At 38.4% G+C, this 23,227-nt stretch overlaps 1 protein-coding gene across 5 annotated transcripts in view; it reads right to left on the reverse strand.

The window, feature by feature from the left end:
• Nucleotides 1–20,562, reverse strand: part of LPIN2 (lipin 2) — a 45,995-nt gene extending 25,433 nt beyond the window's left edge. For 2 of the 5 annotated variants that reach the window (XM_074899133.1, XM_074899135.1), the window contains exons 1-3: nt 20,380–20,483; nt 5,833–6,033; nt 2,544–2,639 (exon numbers count right to left, since the gene is read on the reverse strand). In XM_074899133.1, the coding sequence (XP_074755234.1) occupies nt 2,544–2,639; nt 5,833–6,024 (288 nt within the window). In that variant the 5' untranslated portion in view covers nt 6,025–6,033; nt 20,380–20,483. Of the gene's footprint in view, nt 1–2,543; nt 2,640–5,832; nt 6,034–11,772; nt 11,857–20,379 lie in introns of those variants that run through there. The other 3 variants (XM_074899134.1, XM_074899132.1, XM_074899131.1) reach the window with 3 other exon arrangements.
• Nucleotides 20,563–23,227: the final 2,665 nt, after the last annotated feature.

The following is a 23,227-nucleotide window of genomic DNA, read 5'->3' on the forward strand; positions in this document are numbered from 1 at the left end:
CTGAACTGGGGAGACCAGAAGTTGGTCTCTCTCCCAAAACTGTGTCCCTGGTTTGGCCTAACAAGTACTAGGCTGAGTGGGACAATACCACATCCCTCCATGTGCTGGCTGTACTCCTGCTGATGCAGTCTTGGACACATGTGCCTTCACTGCTGCCAGGGCACACTGCCAGACTTTACAACAGAGCTGTATTTCATCCTGTCAGACCCCAGCCTGTACTGCTGTGTGGGATTCTTCCAAACTAGATGCAGGCCTTCACATGTATCTTGGTTAAACACTGTGAATCACATTGGTCTGGTCTCACTGCCTGTCAAGTTGTCTCTCTGTGGCTCCTTTTCTGGCCTGTATACTTCTCCTCCCAGTTCAGTGTTACCCACAGAATTGGAGAAGATGCATTCATCTTGTCACCCATGTCAGACACTATTTATGCAAAATATCGTTCAAAAACTCAACTATAATTTATTCACATTAAAACCAATAAACAACCTTCAACTAATTACAACTCATTGCCCTTTGAAGAACAATTCAAATGAAGGAAAAGCTTTACCAATGAACTGGGGTTTATTTACATCATAACAAGAAACTTAAAAGATATTGACATCTAGACTGAAAGAATCTGCATAGCAAGAAGGGTAAGTTATGGAGGAGCTCAATTTCACAGTAAGAATAGAACTAATTAGCCTGTTATTTTTTCAGGACTCTTATGCAGATCAGTCAGGAACTACACTGTGATCAGAAACAGCCTGAGCACTGATACTACTTTTGATATGTTCAAAGTCTGAACTGCTATTATTTAATATTAATTTCTCCATTGAGTTAATAATTACAGACCAAGTCTTGTTCCACTGGTTGTAAAGTGGCAAAAGGACAACAGCCTTATAAAGCACTAACGACACACAGATTTCAAAAAACCTCCAGATAAAAATCATAGCACCTAAAATACTTAATATTCTATACAATTAGTGATAAATAATCCAGAATAACAAGACAAAATTAAGAAATAAGAGGAAATGTTAAAAGAAAATTGGCTGAAAAATCATGCCTAGAAGTTACATAGTCCTGATTTACGTGAATTGTGGCATGGTGTTACTTTTGAACGTCAAGATGTGAAAACAGCAGAGACTGACCACTTGAAAGAACCTTTCTGAATCCATCAAGAACTCAATGAGAGCTTTATCATTTATTTATACCTTAAGCATAGCTTCAAGAGGTGACCGCAAGGACATGTTGATCAGTAGCAGAAATACTGAGGAAAAAAATGTCTAAAAGCACTAAAGCAACTCAGCCTTCTGCTTTGTAGCCAACTCTATCATTTTGGCATGCACTGCCAGCTTTCCGGAACACATTATACACAGATAAGACACTCCTGTTATAAATTAAAATATACTAAGCAAGTGCACTAGCTCCTTTAAAACACTGTACTGGGGACAAAGGCAGTGCTAATCACCCTTGCTCTCTGAAGGTCTTAAGACTGATCAGTTCCTATCAATGGCTGACACAGCCTACATTTATAAAAAATTGCTTTCAGTTTTGATTTTAATCATGGAGTATGCTAAAACAGAACCCAACCTTCCTTTCTCGTAAGTGCTATGAATTCCTAACCCCAAGTTATCATTTAAGTTCTTAATGCTTATATAGTCCTTCCACTTGAAAATTTATTTAACTGCTTTCAAAATGAGAGCTTCATTCATCCCTCACAGTAAACAAGTAGCATCCTACACTAAAAAGTGGATCAAACTCATTTCCTTGAAAGACACTGATTACTATTAACAACAGGAAATTAACACTTCAACTTTCACTTCACTAAGACAAAATTTTTTTCTCTCTCCTCTAGCTCATTGTTTTCATTAAACTTTTTGGAACTTTGTATTTAGAACTTTTTGCCTTCTGTCTTGCTGAAAAATGCCAACAGATTCAACAGTGATCAAAATCGAAGCTCAGGACCGACAAATGTGCTTACATAGGTCCCAAATCCTTAGGAAATCAGACTAAAAATAAACCATTATTCCTGTTTTTCAGAGGCTCATTAGCTTCCAGCTGCAATAAGTTCTTAGGAAATTACTTATTATAATATAAGAAGAATTATCAAGTTGAAGAAGTTATGGTTAACTGGTAAAAGTTTCATAGACAAAATTATGAAAAACTGTGCTAAAAATTATAAGACATTAAAAATATGCCAAAATAGAAAACCTTTATTAGTACAGAAGTCAGTAGCACAAGCTATAAGAGTTTAAGGCAAGAATTATTATAAGGCACTGCAATCTGTATAACTGAAGTCAACAAGAATAAATCTACTAAAACAATTTATTTTAAATTTAACAAATCTTTCAAATAATGCTCTAATAAAAAAGAGAATTAATTTATTATTACTGGTAGCAGAACTGTACAATGCATCTTGGCAAAATATGAAAGTGATGTTAAGATTCAAACACAGAAAACCTAGCTTTCACAAAAGTTACAATATTAACAACACCATATTAAGCCTTTTTAAGACATTACTCTTAATACTTCATCATAGCCCTCATGAAGCACAAAGCCCTTACATTTTCCTCCTCAGTTTCTTGTACAAAGAAAGCTTCTCCATTGTCACCCAGTTTCATATGAAGATCAACAGCATCGCCATTAATTTCTATATCAATCTGCAGAAAGAGACAGTTTAATGTAAGTAATACATCATAGGGGAAAGCATTGACTTCAAGGCTCACTTAGCTCTGACAGTAAACTTTGTTCCATTGTATAATCACGACTTTTTCTCCTCCCTCCGTTTTTTGAAAGAAGTCTGTTATAATAAAGGTCTTTATTTCCTTACCCTGCAAAAAACATCATGCTCTTAACAGAGACCCTAACACCTACAAGAGAGATTGAAAAAAAAAAACCAAACCAAACCAAACCATCTGAAGATTGAATCTTGTTCAACTAATTTAGAAAGCTAGAAGCATAAATAATAATCACTAATCTAGTCTTTATTTTCTGGAAGAATGATTGAAACTGTTTGTGTTCATATGTTTAAAGCTCAACCTGAACTGGGGCCTGGTATAAATCAGAGTCCTTGATACCAAAAGTTCAAGACAACAACCTGGAAGCCTCCTGGAAACAGCCTTTGTCTCAAAGGGATAGAGATTCGCTACCATTATTTCCACAACTCAGTTAACGTTGTTTCAGATTTTCCTGCTTGTGAGTTTATGGGGATATGACATAGGACCACAACCCTTCTGCAGCCATAGTGCTTTCATCAGAGAAAGCATGTATTTATTCTCATAAAGGTACTTTAACTTAGATTATATTGCACAGGAGGGAGAAAGTACTCTTCCCCACGTGTATGAAATAAAAGAAAAAACACAAATGTCTTTCTAAAACCAAGATACAACTATTTTACTACTTCTTTGTGAAATCTTGGGCATCAAGTTATATTCCATTCCAAATTTTTCCAAGCAAAATGTGTTCACTCAGATAAAATTACCATTAGATAAGCATATTTACTGAAAAATAAGGTATCTGTATATATGCATTTAGCCTAACTAATTAAAAATAATCAAATACATGTCAGATGGAAACACAATGAACTTGCCTTACTGCAGAGAATTCCAATAGCATTTCAGGTTATATATAGTTTAGACACTTTTATCAAAAGGACACAAGTTAAATACTGTAATTGCTATGAGATATCCAAGACGTATATTACTCAAGTTCTAGTTTACTGCCAATACAAAAGAAAAAATTACATCCCAAGCCATACAGCTAGTATTTGTGATATGAACATTCATATTCATAGTTAGTTATCATGATATGAAATGGCCAGTCAAAAAGAGGACTAATTTAATATTAATAACATGGACAGCCAAGAAAAAATATACCACCACAGTGCTAAGACAGTATCTATGTATCCTAATACACTCTGTTATTTGTCCACTTATGATAATAAAACCATTAGCCAAGGAAGCCCAGTCATAGGTGATGATCAGATTACAGGTAGATAACCAAACATGCATGGACACTATACCTAAATCCTTAAGATAACATCTTTTCTTTTTCCCCACAAGAACTGAATGGTTTTGATCACTTAATTGTATTTATTTCACTACTAAACACAGTTTATTCTTAAAGTACTTTCTTGAATTTCCAATTCAGTAACATCAGTTTAAAAAACCACCAAAAACTTACCTTAGTGTTTCTTTTTTTTCAACCTTTCCTTTATGCTGATTTAGACAGACAAACATCTCAAATTTTAGCACCTATACCTCATACTGGTCTCTGGAAACTTCAGCATATATCTTAAGTACAGCGTTGAAGCACAGATATGTGTATTCTATGTTCCCATACATCCTACCAATTGATCTTAGCTTCCTAACATGACAGAGAAAAATGGATACACAACACAATAATAAACCTTCAACTGACAACTGAGAGAACACTCAAATGCAGAATGGCAACTCCAAGGATGAAGGGAGCAAGAAACAGCAGACATCCTCCACTCAAGCAAAAGCTGAGAATTATGCTGACAGCCTAGTACAGCAAGTACCAAGAGTAGTTGTTCCTACTGTTCAACAGTTTTTCAGAGATACACAGAAGCTGAAATCCTCTCAGATTTGGTTCAGCTTCTCAGAAGTGTAAAGACATTTAGCAAACTCAAGTTTCAGGTCAATCCTGTTGTAGGTGTATCTTGCTTAGACATCAGAAGAAGTGCAGCTATTCCACCTCTCTTGACCTTGCAGAAAAACTGTAAACTGTTGCAGAATTGTTAAAAAAATCAACTTTGTCATCAGCGTGCTTATTAAGAAAAACACTAGCAAGTGGAAAATCAAAACAAAAAATTAAACAGGAAAACTGGTGCTAGCCTATGTTACGATGATAAACTTGCAACTTTAACGTGTGTAACTCCCAATACAGGCTCTTAACAAAAAAAATGCCCTAACATAACCACTCTTTTAGCTGTGCTTTATTCTCTTTTTACAACCAAAATATAAAGATGGGGGTAGTTTCCTCCAGTGTGTTTTTACTTCTTAGAAAAGCAGCATATAATCCCGAGGTTTTACTATCTGTTTAAATCAATCCATTCTTTGGTAGCACACCCCCAGGCAGTACTGCCATACACAGTACTCCTTACTGACAATAATGTGTCCCCCCACAATAGGACCATTTTCAGTCAAATTTACAACCCAATCCAACTCACTCCCTAGGTAAAATTACTAAAGTCTATGAGAGGGCATAGCAGGACAATCTGCTCAGGTAGCACCAGGGTCCCAGACTGGCTGGACAGGGAAGTGTACCCGGCTCTTTTTCAAATACGCCCACATAGGAATGAAACTTCAGTCCCAGTTTTTATTTGCTTGTGGACATTAACAACTGCATTTTCTACTGCATATCAGCCTTGAACAGAGCTAACAGGGAGTAATATTTATGATAGGTCACCAACCCTTAAGACATGCTCTGTTTGTCCTCCACCCATTCCAAAAATAGCTGCTTGCAACATCAGAGACCAGTAAATGGCATTAAGCATTTCTTTCCCAGCATACTTAAACGTAAATAAATAGCCATATAAACATTGTAAGACTGTGAAGTCTGTATGTTGTACTGTTCTTTCAGCAGAGCTCAAAAGCTGTCAAAGCTTTTCTTTCACAGTATTTTTTTGCAGACTCCTTAGATTACCACAGGAAGTTCTGTTTTGCATTCCAAAACTATCACTCCATACAGCATATATGAGAAACTGCTCTGTACTAAATCAGCCTGCTAACTGGGTATATGTGGGGGGCTGGGGAAGGAAGGAAGACAGAAAAAAAAAAAGGGAATGCATTGGTATTCAAAACTTTGTTTTGGCCCACTTTCTGAACTTACCACTTTTTCTTTAGAGCGCAATACACCAAGCTTCCCAAATCGGACATGAAAAGGAGAACACTGGTATGTACCATCCTGCTGCCGGACCACAATGACATCAATGCATCCTGAAAGGGTTGCCTGATTAATGCCTTTGTACAGCTCCTTCACAGTAACCAGGACTTGTCCTGCAAGTTGTCCTACGTAGTTCATAGTCTGAGACTAAGGGAGAGGAAGAAAAAAAAAGCAGACATATTAAAACCGTAAAAAGTTTTTTAAAGTAGTTTAAAAAACCCCCACCTAAATATATGTTCAATGTCATTTCCCAATTACCCTGGTTACTGTAACAAGCTTTACAGAAATGCCTTCAAGAGTCAACAGAATTTTGAGCCAATTCTTATATTACTAAGTCTTCAGAGTTATAAAACCTAATCTTAATCATTTATCAACTTTAATCTATGACTATTTAAATATTTTAAAGTAAATCTTGAAACATGTCATTTTTAAACCCCAAAGCCTAGATTCAAGTGATGCTTAATTGCTCAGATAAGCTAAAAACACAAATTAATTCTCTGAAGATTGCCAATTTAGTACAACCGATGCTCTACTGAAAAATGAAGATAACTGTACATAAGGATACAAAAAAAAAAATCAGTCAGGAAAAGTTACAGAGTGTGCACTACATGTAACTTCCTTTATAGCTCTGTATTTTAAAAATGGCAGTCACCTTAAAGAAGTTATCAAAAGGTCTAATGGGAGACAGAAGAGTTTGAGAATGAGTGTGGAGAAAACATACAGAAGAAATCCAGTTTTCCTGTATAAGGAAAGCACAACACTAGTGAATTTATTTGCCATGACAAAAGTATTAAAACATCTTGCAACATAAGAGTCATGAGATTGTAAAAGCCTTTCTTGAAAATACCTGCCATTGACCTTCAGAACGTAAAACTGAGATGAGCAACACTTGCACCTGCGGTAGATGATGACAGATTACTCAAAGTTACTGAGACTCTCTCAGTGACCTTTGATTAAATAAAACTACAGTAAGTATCATCTATAGTTATAATGTATACTTCTCTAAAAAGCCTAATGAAGCTTTTGGGTACCTACATTTAAAACAGCTGCTGAAGTAAAATTTGCTCTGTGAATACAGTGAACCTAGCAACATGACCTTTGTCCTGAACACACCTCCTATCCACAAGAAGCAGATGAGTTACCAGGGAACAACCATTATTTCCACAGAAATTACACCTAAAGAATAAACATGAAATTCCAAATGCTACACTTTTATGTGAGAAAAACAAGTCTTAACCAAGTTTACACACTCATGCAATATATAATTTTAAGTGTAGAGTTATCTTACCCACTACATACTTTTCACAGGTTTTACAAAGTTCCAGTCAACAGAAAACAAATGTTACAGGTTTTTTGTGGTTGGTTGTTCATACTCCTGACATCAGAAAATTGAAAAAGAACAAAATGTAGTCTAGGTGAAGGAATCTTACTAGATGAGAGTGGGGAGTTCAGGACAGAATACAAGGAAAGATAGATGCCCCCAACAAGGTTATGCTATAGGTAAACAAGATAACACATACAATCACTTATCAAACATTCTGTTTAATCCATCAAAAATACTTAAGTGACTGAATGAGTTTTGAATGACTGCAAGTCTTTCAGACTAAGAATCCAATGTGAACTATGACAGCCAGTAAGAAATGAAGTCCAAAGATTTCTCAGAACATCTGAGTTTTAACAGAAAGAGGAGGGAAAACTGGTCTTCTAATGGAAACCTACATGCAACCCTTCCTCAATCTGCCCTCTCCTACCTCCTACCCAAAAGACTGCTACAAACTCATTTCAAATATATCCAAGCAATTGTATGCCTCTGAAGTTAAAGGTACTATCTGGGAGGACAAAGAGCCACTGCAAACAAGCAAACCACACAACACTGAACACAAAGCAAGGCTTAAATTATAAAAATTCTATTTTGGCATAATATTTTTACAAAACATTGTATTTGTCTATTCACTGATCTATTTTATTAGCCTCTGAACAAGGGTTAGGATTTTTCTTAATGCCTCTAAATAAAACCATATTGCACTACGAGAGTTCTCCCTCCTGATACTGCTTTCATTATCTAGGTAATTATTTCTGTTGTGAGCCTTCAAAGTCTTCCTTACAGTAGTGCAGGGAATATTGCATTCATTCAAAAGAAAGCTACTTTTGTAGCATCTAACAGTAGCAATATAATTGTAAACATGCAGGAAATCTAAAACTACTTTCATAAACTTAGAGCAGCTATGGAATTATTTTCTCCACCTCAGGCCTAACATGCATTACCTAATCACATTTATAATTTTGGGAAGAAAAAAATATAAACATTTCCTCTCCAAAAGATTTAAAAAGGAAGATGGGGGTTTTCCAATACAGACAAAACTTTTGAAATTATCCACAGATTCCCTGTGCTAGGTAACATAAGAGAATTTGTTCCTGTTGTTTTTGTACAATGTGGTTGATGAAGGCAAAAAGAACAGTGTCATTGCGTGACTAATGAGATTAGCAGAATGGACTCTCCATCAACACTGGTGATTAATAAAATTCAGTTTCATCTCTAAGTAGTTTGATGTAGAACTATAAAACTGACTGCTTGCTAATGAAATAATAGCTCACTCTTGCTAAAAAGAGGAGGTCTCACTTCAACCTTTCTTCATCTGACCCTCTTAATGAACTGATTTTAGCTCATGGACACAGCTGGAAGAAGTCTTCACATTTTGTTGTTGTTGTTTGTTTCAGCAGGTTAGTAAATTAGATTAGCTCACAAAGAAGAACATGACAAACACCAGAGAGTCATGAGGCACAACAGCAGCACCAAAGAGCTAGGGGGGAAAAAAAAAAAAAATGCTAGGGCAGGGAACTGAACATCTTCCTTTTCACAACCGAGAGAGGTATTTGCTCCATTTCATGGAACTGTAACCCAAGACAGAAAGGCAGTAATATCTCTGCTTTACTGTTTAAGCAATTGGTCTTCCCCTACAATGACAGTCCTCTTTATTCTCAATCTTAGGAAAAATTCTCTAACACACAGTCATTATCATTCATGGCTATACCTTGGCTGCTTCCAGAAGTCTATGGTATTGGCTTACAAAGAAAAGTTGATTTCATGTCACCAAGGAGACTGAATTTGTTAAATGTTTGGCACAATCAGGAATAGAAGTCCTTATTAGTCTCCATTCCATATATTTAATTTCAGTGAATAGGACTTGAGAAGTAGACATTAGCCAGGAATTCTCTATCATTTAAGTAGCGACTGTTTAAAAGATCAGAATTTCACACCAACTGCTATGAATTGAGTTCAGTTGCTAAATAATCTCATTTTCCTCACATACATACTAACTGACCTTGTCTAACCACAGAAAATCACAAAAAAAAACAGGACTGAAGCATTCACCTATTTTGCATATATTCTTGCTTTCCTATAGTGAGTTATCTCATAGATCTCACATTTCTGTAGCTCACAGCACAGCCACTTTTATGATCATACATAAACAGAATAATCTGTTACATGTGAAAGAGTTATGAACTTTTGAACCTACTGAGTATTAAAAACAATGTTTATAAGGAAAGAAGTTTTTTATGATCCAAGTCTTAATGCAAACATTGTTTCATACATTGTAAGCAAACAAAATTGTAGAACAGAAACTAATGTATATTATTGCTTATCAGGTTGTAGTTCAGCTTTTAACATAATGTTCACTTTGTAAAGATAAACATGTTATTTAAGAAGGTTCAAACTGCAGCAAGCAAATGATCAAATAGAAGTAAAGTGTCACTACAAACCTGAGAAACATGAGATGTTTAATTTACCTCAAATGTCAATAGAACTCCAGCTAGGAGATTTTAAAATTTTGAGGGTTTTTTTGCTTTAAGTTTTATTGTATATTGTTGAAAAACTTGTGGTGAGCAGTATTGAATCTGACTGTAGCAAGGAACAATGTAAAATGTCATTGTGTTAATCCTCGCAAGTGCAATAGATATAGTCTGATCACAGAATAACCAGTAAAACAAAGTATTTCCTTGATATTTCATGCTTAGTAAACGTTTGCTAAATGTCATTGTCTGAAAGCAGAGAAAACCAGAGAGGAGTACACCTTCATAACCTGTTCTAAGAACCTAAAAAGCATGCCAATTTCAAGTGCTACAATTCAAGGCAGAAGTCTAATGTACAAGACAAGCTAAGAAAGGGCAGTGCAGCAATATTTCACAATACTGTTTAGCTTTTAAGTTTTATTTATTTTGATATCCAGAGTATATACATTACCTGATGCAGTCAAATTCCAGAACACCGTACAAAAGCTGAAGTTAATGTAGCTAACTACTGCTTATTCTTCCAGGATAGCAAATTAAAACACTATTAATACCTAGGGTCTCACAGCAGAAAAATATGTTCTGTGACTTTTGAAGCTCCAGAGATTGATTTTTTTTAATGTTCGTGCAATACTACCTGGTTTGGAAAAAATCTTATAGTTGAATATATTAATACTACTAAGCTAAGTGCAACTGTAATTGGAATGGAGGAAAGGATCTCTCTGTCCTATATCATAAAAAAGATTATTTTCTGGCAAGAAGCCATTACACTGCAAAAGGCAAAAAGTGAAACAGAGAGAGAGAGAGAGAAACCATAACAATAAATACAAAATAAGAAAATATCTACTTTGGAAGTTCAAGAACTAAAACCAGAATTCTGTGCCCACATCTATAAAACACTTAAATCGATTAAACTAAAATTAACCCTGCATATGTTTGTTGATTTCCTCATGTTACAGCAATGAGGAATAGAATGGCTCTCAGAAATAATGACTAAACAGCACTACAGCTCAGATTAAGTATCTAACTTGCTCTACATGATAGATGGCCAAATTTTCAAAACTTACCGCCACAAAATGCTTACATTAGCATAACTTGATCAGGAGGTTTTGTGGATAGGAATTATATCTACGTACCATTAACAAATATGTTATTTTGGCTGCTATAAAACCAACACCTTTTCTTGAACAACTGTATGTTATTCAGTAATATCCATATACAAGTGCAAGATATAATCAAAAGACTGTCCACAAATTTGTGTTTTCTGTGAATTTGGAGTACTGCTTTAGTAAAAGTAAACTGCATTTTTTGTATTCTTAAAGCCAACACCTTTTATACAGGTGCACTCCTGTGAACATGAATACTACAGATGTCCAGTTCAACAACAGAAAAAGAAGAGTGCAAGTTACTCAAAGGTAAACTATCAGGTTGCTCTAGAGCAGAGATACAGCTTTAGAGGGCATAAACTGCTGCAAAAAAAAGTGTTACTTAAATGTAGATCTTTGCTTACAAGAGAGTACGTATTTATACATACCACTTATTTTGAGATACATTTAGAGGATTAAGAGATAGTCTAATGCCACATGATGTAAACAGTAAAGAAGTTGCATTTGTTTCAAGAGATTAGGTAGGAAAACAAAACAAAAAACATGCATAGCAATGGCTTTCCTCAATTTATTTCATCTTGCCTATATTTGCATGTATATATATTTATGAGGCAGGAGCTTTCCTTAACCAGAGAAAACCTTCAATAAGTGTTTTACTAGTTTCTATTTTGTACCCTGAAAAGATTGGGGTGGGGGCTGGGGGATAATAACCATGTGAAACAGGACCACTGTAGCATCAGGTCTACTCAGCAAAAACAAGCAAACAAAAATGTCTTTGCTCCTAAGTAAAGATTTTAATTGGTGTTTAGGATTGCTCCTAGTACTGCACAGTGCACTCATGGAACAAAAATGGGAAACAAAGTAAGTCTGTTGAATGCCTAATTAAAGTCTTACACATACTATGAAATACAGGCAATCAATTTTTATATATTTTACCTATGCTATAGGAAATTACATACCCATAACTTAGCAATCAATCTGTCAAACTCACCAAGATTCCAGAAGGAACCCTTTCATGGACAGCAACACTGCTATTGAAGTCATCGTCAAAACCATCCTTTTCTGAGAAATGCATCCCAGAAAACAGAAAACTAACTTTCCACAGTACAGGTAAATGTAAAGCTTACAGCCATAACGGAATGTTGTATCAGCATTTCTTCTCTTTCCATCGAAGCAGAAGAATTATGTAAATCTTCTGGTCTCTTAGAGAAAAAAGTTTGCTATACTTTCCCACGCAGCATGATGATTAAAAAGGAAGCGCTTCTTTAAGAAAGCTCACATAGAAACTCTCTCACCAATAGGCTTTGCTTGAAATGTCACAGCCCCCTTGCACTCTTTGAGATAAGTAATAACATGGGCAGACTTTGCCATATGTTTGCACTGATAGGTAATGATCTTGTTTTACACCAGGTCACGTGACTTTAGCTGAGGCTCCCTCGAAAAGAAACAGGGATTTAGTTAATGATTCTTAAGCAAAGTCTACATTAGCTCACTTTTCGCCCACTGTTGCAACTCTAACACCTGTAGCAGCATTCAAAGTCCTAGTTCAGCCTGCTGCACACCTAATTCAAGGGTGCCTGCTGCCACTCCATGTGCCCACTCCCTCCACTGATGGTTTTACTGGGCTAGCCAGTCCAGTTTTATAGGACAAATCTGGTGACATTTCAGGGTCTGGTATTTGTGGGCTGTTTCTTCCCCTTTTTGAAATTGCATTGCAACAGTAAAGAGACTACTGATCTGGTGTCAAGCTTATACTAAATCATACATAAACAATATACACCAAAATAAACATCTTTTTTTCTGTGGAAATTTTCCTACTTTCTTTGAACTGAATTGTTACAGCACTGTAAGTTGAGTGTGTGAAGAATACATGCAGGCTTACTGTATACCTAGCTCCATGACTGGGAATAAGAATTAATTTCTGATCTGAGCAATTTTGAAGTGTCATTACTTCTCTAAACAGCATCATGGATAGGTGAAAGAACTGAGGAAGTATAGTAGTAAAACAAAACAGTTCTACCCCTGAATGGGAGAGACATTCTCTGAGGACCATTAATTTCTCCTCAACATAGACATATTCTCATTATTTTAAATCCATACATCTTCTCTCAACCCCCACAGTGTTACTTTGTGTCTGCTACAGAAGACTGTGGAGGACTACTTCTGGAATTACAAGCTAAAAAATAATCCAAGATCCTACTACCATCTTTATTCTGTCCTCTAAATTTTGTAAATTTATGCACTAGGCTCTGATGCAAGGACAGTGAATCACATTACTGGATGCAGACAAATGGCTTGTAGGTTTCCAAAATAATTAATGCGCTACACTTAAGGACAGAACTAAATCACTCTTGATGTCAATAAACTGAGTGTTGGGATTGTTCTATCTGCAGTAAAGTTGCAACAAGCTCCTACCATCTCTGGGCCCTTTTCTATACACTGAATAAATTAATATTTAATGTGGCTCTACACAGGAAAAAATACTGTGTGTGTTAGCAGACCTGACAATATTTTCATAGGATATTAAGAATTACTAGACATACTCAGTTTTCCTCTGCTTGTTCATCATTCCTTTACCACGTGTGTTCTGCTAAAATACAGCAAAAACCAGTTTTGAGCAGAATGAAAGCCAGCTTTGTAAGACAGTGCTTCTTTTCAAACACTTTTGACTTAGCTTTGTTGTCTTTTTGTGTATAATTTTCTGTTTTATCTATTTTGAGTATTTTTCAGTATTTCAGATTGACACTTCAAAGCTTCTAAATCTATTTTAGAAAACTGACTTTCTAGAATACAGAAAAAGTTGAAGTCACTGCAGTAAGGTAAGATTTAGACAGGTAATAAGCTTTGCACACTTAGTAAGCCTCCTTCTCTTTTATTTCTCAGTAGTAATAAGGTAAATAAAATAATTCCCTCCAAGTAAGTTTAAGTACCATGTTATTTGTTTACATTTTATACAGGAAAATTAGCTTTAGTTCTGAAAAGCAACTACCCCAAATTTTGAAGTACTAGAAGCAACGGTTTTCATTCAACCTTAATCCAGCTTTTTGTCATGGGCAGATTTTACTGTGGTTTAGCCTGAGAATGCACAAATGAGTTTTTTCACTAGCTTCATGCAAGTTAATAAAGCTGACAAAGATCACTCATCATCCTATGGTTTTTTTTTTTCTCTGCTCTTTGTGGGTCTACACTTCTTATCCCATTGCTTATTAGTCAAAATCCCTGATGGGAAATATGATTCAATTTTTAAATGGTACTTTTCTATAGTAACCTTCATAGTATATTTGACTGCATTTATTTAGTTTTACAGCATCCCAGAGATGCAGGGTTTTTTTTTTCACCTATGCAATGGAAAAGTCAGGCCAGGAGATTAGGAATTAAGACTACAGGGGGTTTTAGCACAGTTAAATTTACATATCCCTGATGGTCATTACAAAAAAAACCCACCACATAGTTTGCTTGTGAAAGTTACATTGAAGTGATTTAATTGTACTGTATAGGAACTGTAGAACCAGCGTGGCCAGAACACAGCTACAGGACCTTCCCCCAGCTTTCATCAGTAGATGTCATTCTAAATTCTGGAAGGAATGAAGCAGAAATCCTACAGACATGAGCTTCTTTCTATCAGTACACAATCACAATTCACTCCGAGATCAGGGTAACGATGCTAAGACAAATGAATGAGACAAATCCTTCTCCAGTTAACATATCCTAATAGATACAGCAAGTATGGGACAACCTTTGTTCGTATCCCATATGTCTACTTCACCTCATCCTGCCCCAAATAATTTTACTATCAACTAAGACTTAAGCACCACAGTTCTCAGTCTCACACCACATCCTGACACTGAAAAAGGTCCCTTCTCCCCAGAACTCAACACCAATTCCTAAATTCCACCACACTTCTTTATTTTCATGCACTTTTTATATTTTGTAGACAAGGTTTACAAAGGGTGCAAACAAAGTGGAAGAGTTCCCAATTCTACTGAGATTATGAAAGTCAGAGTGGGACTGAAAACACTTTCCTGTGCCCCAAGTTCTTGATCCTAGCCCTGGTCTGAAGCATCTGCTTACTGAAACTGGAAATAAAGCTCTTCTCATTCCAGCTTGTGGTAAAATATATCCAACACAGCATCTCTGTTACTTTTAACTGCAAAAGTCTATCCATGCTCAATATGGGCTTTTAGACCTAATTTAAAGGCTAACTTTGCCAAAATAGAATAAATTTAAACATAACAGAAGACATACTGAATGAAGACCATCTGGCCTCAGATCCCTTCTGAAAGGGACACAAGAATTCTAAAAAACCAGCTAATTTTTGCTCTAGTAGAGAGTAAACATACCATCAAGTTTCACTTCTTATACAAAAATGAATATACTTGCTAAAATTTTCCACATAAAGGCTGAAGGTGGCTAATATATAACTTTAAATTAAATTTTCAACTTCAGCAATATGCAACTAAAAATCAAGTTCTTCTCAGAAAAGCTGAAAAAGACTAAAAGGCAGCGTTACTTGCTTTTACTCACAATTCCTAGCCATCCCAAAAATAATGGAAAAACCCTATCACAAGTAACAGCATTGTACAAGAATCCAAGCAGTTAACGGATGTTAAAGAAACACCAGTGATACAAAAAATTAATAAAATCAAATGTCTAGTTTTCCATCTGTGATGCAAGATGGTAAATTCAATGCTTTCAAGATCTCCTGTCAGGTGGAGGCAAGAGACATTTAAATTGGAATACTTTTTTCAATGCAGCTTACGTATTTTTTAATCACAAAAAATAGCAAGAAAGGAAATCCGCAGTTTATCTGGACTTGAACCTTTTGTAATGTGTCAACAGTTATATCTGTATAATCTATTATTAATCATCTGATTCCAGTATTGTGGCATCTTTCCTTGTATTAAAAAAAAAAAAAAAAACACCATAAATTAAGTTACCTTTTATTCTGTTTACGAAGGAACTTCAGTGAGAACAAAGAATACTTTTAAGAGTCCATAAAGTAAGTTTTACTGTTAAAACTATCAGTTCAATCAAAACCTTAGGTTACATGCACACAAGAAGTTCTTATGTATATGAAGACCTTAACTTCTTTCAAGCCACTGAAAAGTAGTAACTGGCTAATCCAAGAGTGCACCTCTTTGGAATCTGTAGGACCGTATCACGCACAAGTGCCTGCCACACTTGACACACCTATTTCCAGCAGCACAGACTCTTCTACAGCCACATCATCCTTGGTTGAACTTATTCCATCCATCTCGTTTTTACATGAGATGAGAGACAACAGATGAAGCTTTTCCTGTATGTTTCTAGAAAGCCCTAAGCATTTCCCTAATGAGCAATCCCTATTTTTTCCATTTAAAAAGGTTTCTTTCCAGGCACCGATCTGCCTCAGGTGTATTTATATTTTCTTACAACCTTCCGGGATTTAAGAGTCAAAGCAAAAGCACACAGTCATGTCTTTAAGTATGAAATGCATCTTGATCTATTAGTGGTGAATAATTTGTTTACCATATACATGAAGATAAGATCTGAGACTAGTACATATCTTCAGGTTGACAAGAAAGAAGTAATCTTATTCTGATAACTGCATATACGGAATACACTACATGAAGAATTTTTGGGGGTATGTAAACAAGAAACCTTTTTTTACTCAATAGACTCTTCATATTGTTGAACCTATGAACATGTACCAAAACAGAACCACATCCATAAATTTAATTTGCATGTAAGACTTGGCTATTTTATTAGAGACTCAGGTAAAAATGCTAAAATTCCCCCACAAAGTTATTCATAGCATGAGATTAAGGAATGGGGAAAATTAGATATGGCTGAGCAAATTAGCATATGCTTACTCACTCACCAAACACAATCTATTTGCCTTATTGAGATCTAATGAACACAGAGATCACATCTGTCTAACGGATATATCTGTTCATCCCTATCACACAGCATGTTTGCACTGTCTATAGGGGACATGACAAACCTGTAAAGCAGCCTCACAGATTTCTCCTTGGTGTTAACATGCACACTTTTCATTTGGGGAGTCAACAGCTTTAAGTTTGGGGATTTTTTTTAAAGTCATCGTATTTCAGTTCACGTCACAAACTAAATTCTATCATTAACCAAGTGAGAGACAATTAATTTCATTTCTAATGGAATCTCAGATACAATTCATTATTGGAAGCACTTCTCTGACAGAAATTTTGCAAAGAATTCTTTATACATTTCCTTTAAACGGCCCTTCATAACCATAAATACTGAAGTACATTTCCCAAGGAGACAGTTATGCAGTCTGAAAAAAACCACAAGTAAACCTAAAGACTTGGGCCTAAGACTAGCTTAGCATGTGCTTATTTCAGCCACATTAGACCAATACAAAAATGTCACATGGTACACTGGAGACTTTTCTAATATTGTTTTACATATTTACATTTCTAGTATTGAATTTAGGCACTTTGGATAAATAAAAGGGCCAGTTCCTCAGTTAAAAATCTTATCCATTCACTCAATGCAGACAGCAGCGATGAGGAAGTGTCCCTTCGTGTTAGGAAAAGAGTGACTTGGGACAAGTTCCGGTGGTTACTGTCACATTACATTACTGCAAAGCTTAAAGAAACTGGCAACAATAAAAAACTAGGAAGGGAAAACTAGCATCCTTTACTTGGAAATACCCTTGAAAAAAAAAAATTCTATAAAAATTTTAAAAATTTAAAAATTCCTCGCAAATGTGCTAAGTTTCATCCTCACACAAAGACAATTTGGCTTGACTTGGCATGACAGTCCCATATTAAATCAGACTGCCTGCACAAACTGAAATGTAAGTAATAATGTTACTACACACTAGAGTGTCTGTAACACGCAAGATGAGATAGCAGCTAGGCAGAATAAAAACTCATTTTTAAGTGCAACATTATTTGCAAAAGCAGCACCATTTTTACTATGCTTGAAGTAGACAATTTTACTTACAATTTTCTTTTAAAAATCTCTGCTTAGCTATATAACAGTGAGGAATTTACAGATATGACATATTTGTGTTACTGGAAAACCTCTTTAAAATGCAACTGCAACGAGATAAAAGGTTCATAAAGGAAGTACTCTTGATCAGCATTATCAGATGCAAAAATCATCGGGATACAGTATGCTACTATACTACACCCTCAGAAACTCCCTGGTATGCGATGAAGACATCTAATGTATACATTTTAGACCTGAATTTGATCACAAACATATCACCTGCTGCTTGTATAAGCCTGAAAGCTTTTTCACTGAGGATATATGTAATATGCAGCACTGACTCTCACAACAGGTGTCCTTTCATCCCTTTTCAGTTATGTACAATGTATTTCCAATTCACGATATACACAATGTTTAGAAGTTACTTTATATATAAACCAAAGCTATTTTATTAAAAAAAAATATGTTCTAATTCAGCACAGATATTCTCAGATATTCTGTGATCACACACAGACCTTCAAGAACTGTCTGGTTTCCTATATGCTGTGATCTTGCACTTAAGATGTAAAAGACTGGAAAAGGAGAAAATTGTGATCTGAGGTATTAACCATCTGAGCATCTTCCAGGAAGAAAAAAACAAATGTAATTAATTCAACCTCTTGATTTTACAGAGGTTCCCAGTGTGGCTTTGAACAAAACCCTTTCAGCTTTATCTGATCTAGACTGCAAGTTCTCTGGGGTAAAGACCAAGTCATAAAGCATGTCATGCAAAGAAGGGCTATTCTGGGCCTCAAGATACCTAAGGAGATGTCAGGCGCAGCAAGTGCATTTTATGTCTCCCCATAGTTGATCATGACTTTACACTAGTGGAAAGAAACGCTGGAATTAGGGAGAAAGCACAAAAAGTTCTCTGCGCTGTGAAACTGGAACATTTTACATGTATGTCAGCCAAGTAAGTAATAAAAAATTTTGTAAGAAATCAAGAAGTACCAAGACATGTTCAAACACCACCTCTTTTACAGGCCATTAAAAATTCCAAACATTTTGATACACTTAACTGAAAAGTTATGCTACAAGTTTAAAAATTAATACTGTAATTGCTTACAAGAGCCTCTCACCACTATCTAGTTATTCCTACTGTAATTAAGAATACCAGACAATACAGCATTTCATTCAAAGTTCCTGACATTCTGAGTTAATTTAGAAACTTCTTAGTTTATCTGTTGAATATTCTGCTATATAATAGTACTGTGTGTTCACAGAGCACCTCACAGATCATTCCCTTACTCCACTCAAGAGATCTTCCTTAATTTTTTGTAAGAGATGGCAAAACTGTTTACATTCCTGGATGTTCTGGGATGCAAAGAAACAGTAGCAGGGGCTAGGGGAGAAGGCACAACCGATGGTCCTGCCTGGAGGTAGTTGCCTGGTATGGCTAAAAACAATGGTTAGGTATCTACTGAGTGACTGACAAGCCCACACTTTATTAACACAAAGTGAAGTAATTTTGTGACTTCTGATTTTTCATTCCAACTAATTAATATCTGTACATTATTAAGAGGTGTATTACACTACATTTCTTCCCTCTTTCAATATATTATGCAAAAATTAAGAGCTCAGTATTCAAAATTGTCCTGAGAAATGCTGAAGAACCAAAACAATAAAACCCCCAAACAACTGAGTTCTGTAGGGTCGCCTATCATCTCTTCCTTTGATAGTATCCTAAATAATACCATATATGATTATGTTTCTTGTAACGACGATGGGTTTTTGTTTAGAAAAAAAAAGTAATCAGAAGAGATGCACATGCAGCCAAAACACAGGTATATTTATGACATAATTTTGCTAGATGGAAACGCACACGTTTAAACAACATATTGTCTGGCTCTATTAAAATCATTGATGTCTGCTACACGTATTCAGGAAAAATGCAGTTCATACAAGTTCATTTAGACGTGCACTTGGCAAAACCTCAAATATATACACAAAAAATGCAGACGGTGTACTTACTTACAGTGATTAATACTTCATATTCCCTACACCAGTAGGGATAAACATAAAAAACAAAGGAGGAGTGCCCCGCAGGTACACAAGTCAACCGCCTGAGTTTCAGAAATGCATCTCCCTAGAACGGAAGGAGCCGGGACAGCGCGGCACGTATCGCGATTTTTAACGTTTAAGAGTCGCACCGCCGAGCGGAGCCGGCAAACCGCCGTTCCGAAGCGGCACACCGCCCTCGCCGCACCAGGGCTCACTCAGCGCGGCCCCGAGAGTCGCGGCTCCCCTCACCCTGGGTCTATCCACACACCTGGCTGCCAGGGGGCGGGAGGGGGAACCAGGACGGGCTGCGGGGGACACAGGGCAGCGGCTGGGCACGCAGGCAGCGCCGGCGGGCGGGCGGGCCAGGCAGCCCCGCTGCCCAGCGACGGCGAAAGGCGGCAAGGGGCTGGGGGGGCTCAACGGTGGCTGCTCGGAGCCTCCTTCGGGGAGGGGACCGAGGCCGGGCCGGCAGCCGGGGCAGGCCCTCCGCCACCCGCCTCCGCGCCCCCGTCCCCCGCCCCCCCCCTCACACACGGGCAGACACCGGCCCCGTGCGCGCCCCCTCCCTGAGCCGACCCGGCGGCAGCGGCCCCTTTTCGCTTACCTGGAGCGAGGCCCGGCGGGGCCGGCGCCAGCCGCGGGCGGGCGGACGGTCTGTCGGTTGATCTGTCGGATGAATGGAGGGGGCCGGCCGGGGCAGGGACGCGGGGCCGGCCGGGGCAGAGGCGGGCGGGGGGAGCCGCGCTCGGCTGGCGGCGAACTGCGCCAAGCGGCGGCGGGGTTTGGCGCAGCGCGTGCCCGTCCGCGCGCGCGCGCGCTAGGTGGCGGGGGACGCGCGCCGCCGCGGTGGCGCGAGCGGGCGAGCGCGCGCGCGCGCCAGCTCAGCGGCGCGGTCCCGCCTCGCCCCGGGCGCCACGTGACCTTGGGGCGACGCAGGGAGGGGGTGACGGACGCGCGCGTGGCCCCGCGCGCGTGCGCGTGGAGCGGTTGCGCGGGAGCGGCGGCGGCTGAGGCCTGGCGGAGCGGGGTCGGGAGCGCGGGCGATCCCGCCTGACTTGCGCCCTGTGGGGCGGGAGGCGGCTGCGGGCATTTTACCCGGCGCCAGCGAAGGCGAACGGAGGAGCGGAGGCTGTGGGCCACCGCGGCCTTGCCGAGGCGGTCACCTCCGGGCCTGCCTTCCTAGCTCGTCCTCCTCCTCCTCTCCTCCTCCTCCGCCCTTCCCCGGCGCCGCAGAGCCTCCCGGGGGGCGTCGGGAGGCTGTGGCCCGGCCCCGCGTTGCGGTCGCAAGGGCAGAGCGGTCAGGGCTTGGGTGACGCATCCCGGCTACCTACCGCGGTGCCTGGGTAGCCGCCCGTTGCCTCAGGCGTGGGGCTGAGGTGGTCATCAGCAGACTGCTCGGCAGCTGTTTATAGCCGTGGTCTGAGCTAAGTCTCCCAATTAACACCTCCTGACAGGGATGTTTCAAACAGAAACTCTGCATTCAGGGTGTTTGTGGCTTTATACAACCTGTCACTGCATCCTTTTGAAAGCTACCGCTCTGCCCAGAGGAGGCCGGAAAAGAATTTATTGCATGGAATCACAGAATACCAGGTTGGAAGGGATTTCAGGGATCACTCGGTCCAACCTTTCTTGGCAAAAGCACAGTCTAGACAAGACAGCCTGTCCAGCTGAATCTTAAAAGTGTCCAGTGTTGGAGAACGTTTATAAATGGAGGACATTTTTTTAAAAGGAAAGTGTAGAATTGCAAAATCAAAGCGCGTCCAGCAAGCCAGCGATGTATTTCAGGTCAGCGGCTTTATTGGCCATTGCTTTTGTGATTCACGCCGCAGCTCACTGAAGTTGGCTTGATGATGTGTTATTATTTACTTGAGTCACACTATTGCCCAGAGGCCCCAGATGATATAGAGACATAATACGTACTAAAACAGGATAATATTCTCACCCCAGACAACTTGCAGTATAAAAAAGGGGAAAGAGAAGTAGCATAATTGGAAATACAGTTTAGGTTTCAACACATATGAATTGTTTTATCACCATCAGCGTTGCTGCTTTATTTCATTGTACTTTTATTTGTCTACCAATTACTTTTTCATCTGCTAGTCTGTTGACAAGAGTTTTGTTAAAGGCTGGCTTTGCCCCACTTGGTGTTAAGAGCCATTTTGGGCTCTCACATAGGTTTTATATAATTGTAACGCAAGAAATCGGGCTAGTTAACAGAGTATTCAGTGCAACTGACAAAAAGGCATGCTAGCATGCAAAATAGTGTATAGACAAGTTTACTGTGGTAGTCCATGTATCTAAAAAGATCCTTGACAATCTTTTATTACTGGTTCTACAAAGAGAGATCTGTTTATTCATCTGTACCTACTGGGACAAGCTGCCTGAAAGACTGTAGTTGGTGAGTTTGCTTATTTGTAAATAATATAATTAAATCTGGAACTAAAAGAAAATTATCCTTGCATAACATGCAGGCGGGATATTTAAAGAAAATGGTTCGTGGAAGAAGACACAAACACAGAATTATGTGGATAGGGTGACTATATTATACATATGTAAAAAGAAACAAAGGTCCAATTTCACGCCTGCCCGTTCTGATGATATTATTATGTCAGAAATTCTGAGTCAGTTTTGGAACACTTTCCAGGACTCAGGATATGTGGATGCAACACGGACTAATGGAGCAATTTTCCACCCTTCAGTGCAACCCTGTTTCAGCTGCAGCAGTTTTCTGAAGAGGCCTCCCATTTGAATATAATGTCATAATAACAATTACCTAGCCACATTAGCATAACATCTGTTGAAAACACGCAGTCAGCCTAACAGATCACTTCCCTGCTTTACTGAGTTCCTTATTTGGCATCTTAGTTGCTTAGTTCATGAGAGTAACCACATCAGTGGTTGCTCTAACAGAAGTTTTTCTGTTTCCGTGATCTTATCTTCGCTAGTCATAACAGCAAGTGATTCTTTCAGTTGAGGTTCTCCTTTCCAACACCAGACAGCCCTGTTCACAGGGAGGTGAGAGGCAGGGGCTAAATCTGTCATATGTCCTCAAATTTTAAACTAGATCCTATTACAAATTTAAGCCTAATCCAAAAACAAGCTAGCTTCTGAGGTGGCAGAAAAATCTTGACTTGAAAAAGGGTAACAAATTGACAAGCCATTCTTTCCTATTTCAGTCCTGGAATGGGCACTTCTGATTAAACAGCATTTACTTGAAAACACAGTGTTTTCCCTTTAGGTAACCTTTCCCATTCCAAAATTATCATCACCAGACAATCAGAAGGCTACAGACGTAGACAGCCCTCATTTTCCTTTTGTATCCTCTAACTCCTTTGCCCTTACACATGGAAGATTACAATCGAGCTGTAAAAATGGCTTGCATTTTCCACCTCTGTATCAAGTGAGATTTGTTTCCATTCTGACTGGGTGGAGTTACACACCGCAGTGGTGTA

The sequence above is a fragment of the Athene noctua genome, chromosome 2, assembly GCF_965140245.1.
Source record: "Athene noctua chromosome 2, bAthNoc1.hap1.1, whole genome shotgun sequence".
Taxonomy (NCBI): domain Eukaryota; kingdom Metazoa; phylum Chordata; class Aves; order Strigiformes; family Strigidae; genus Athene; species Athene noctua.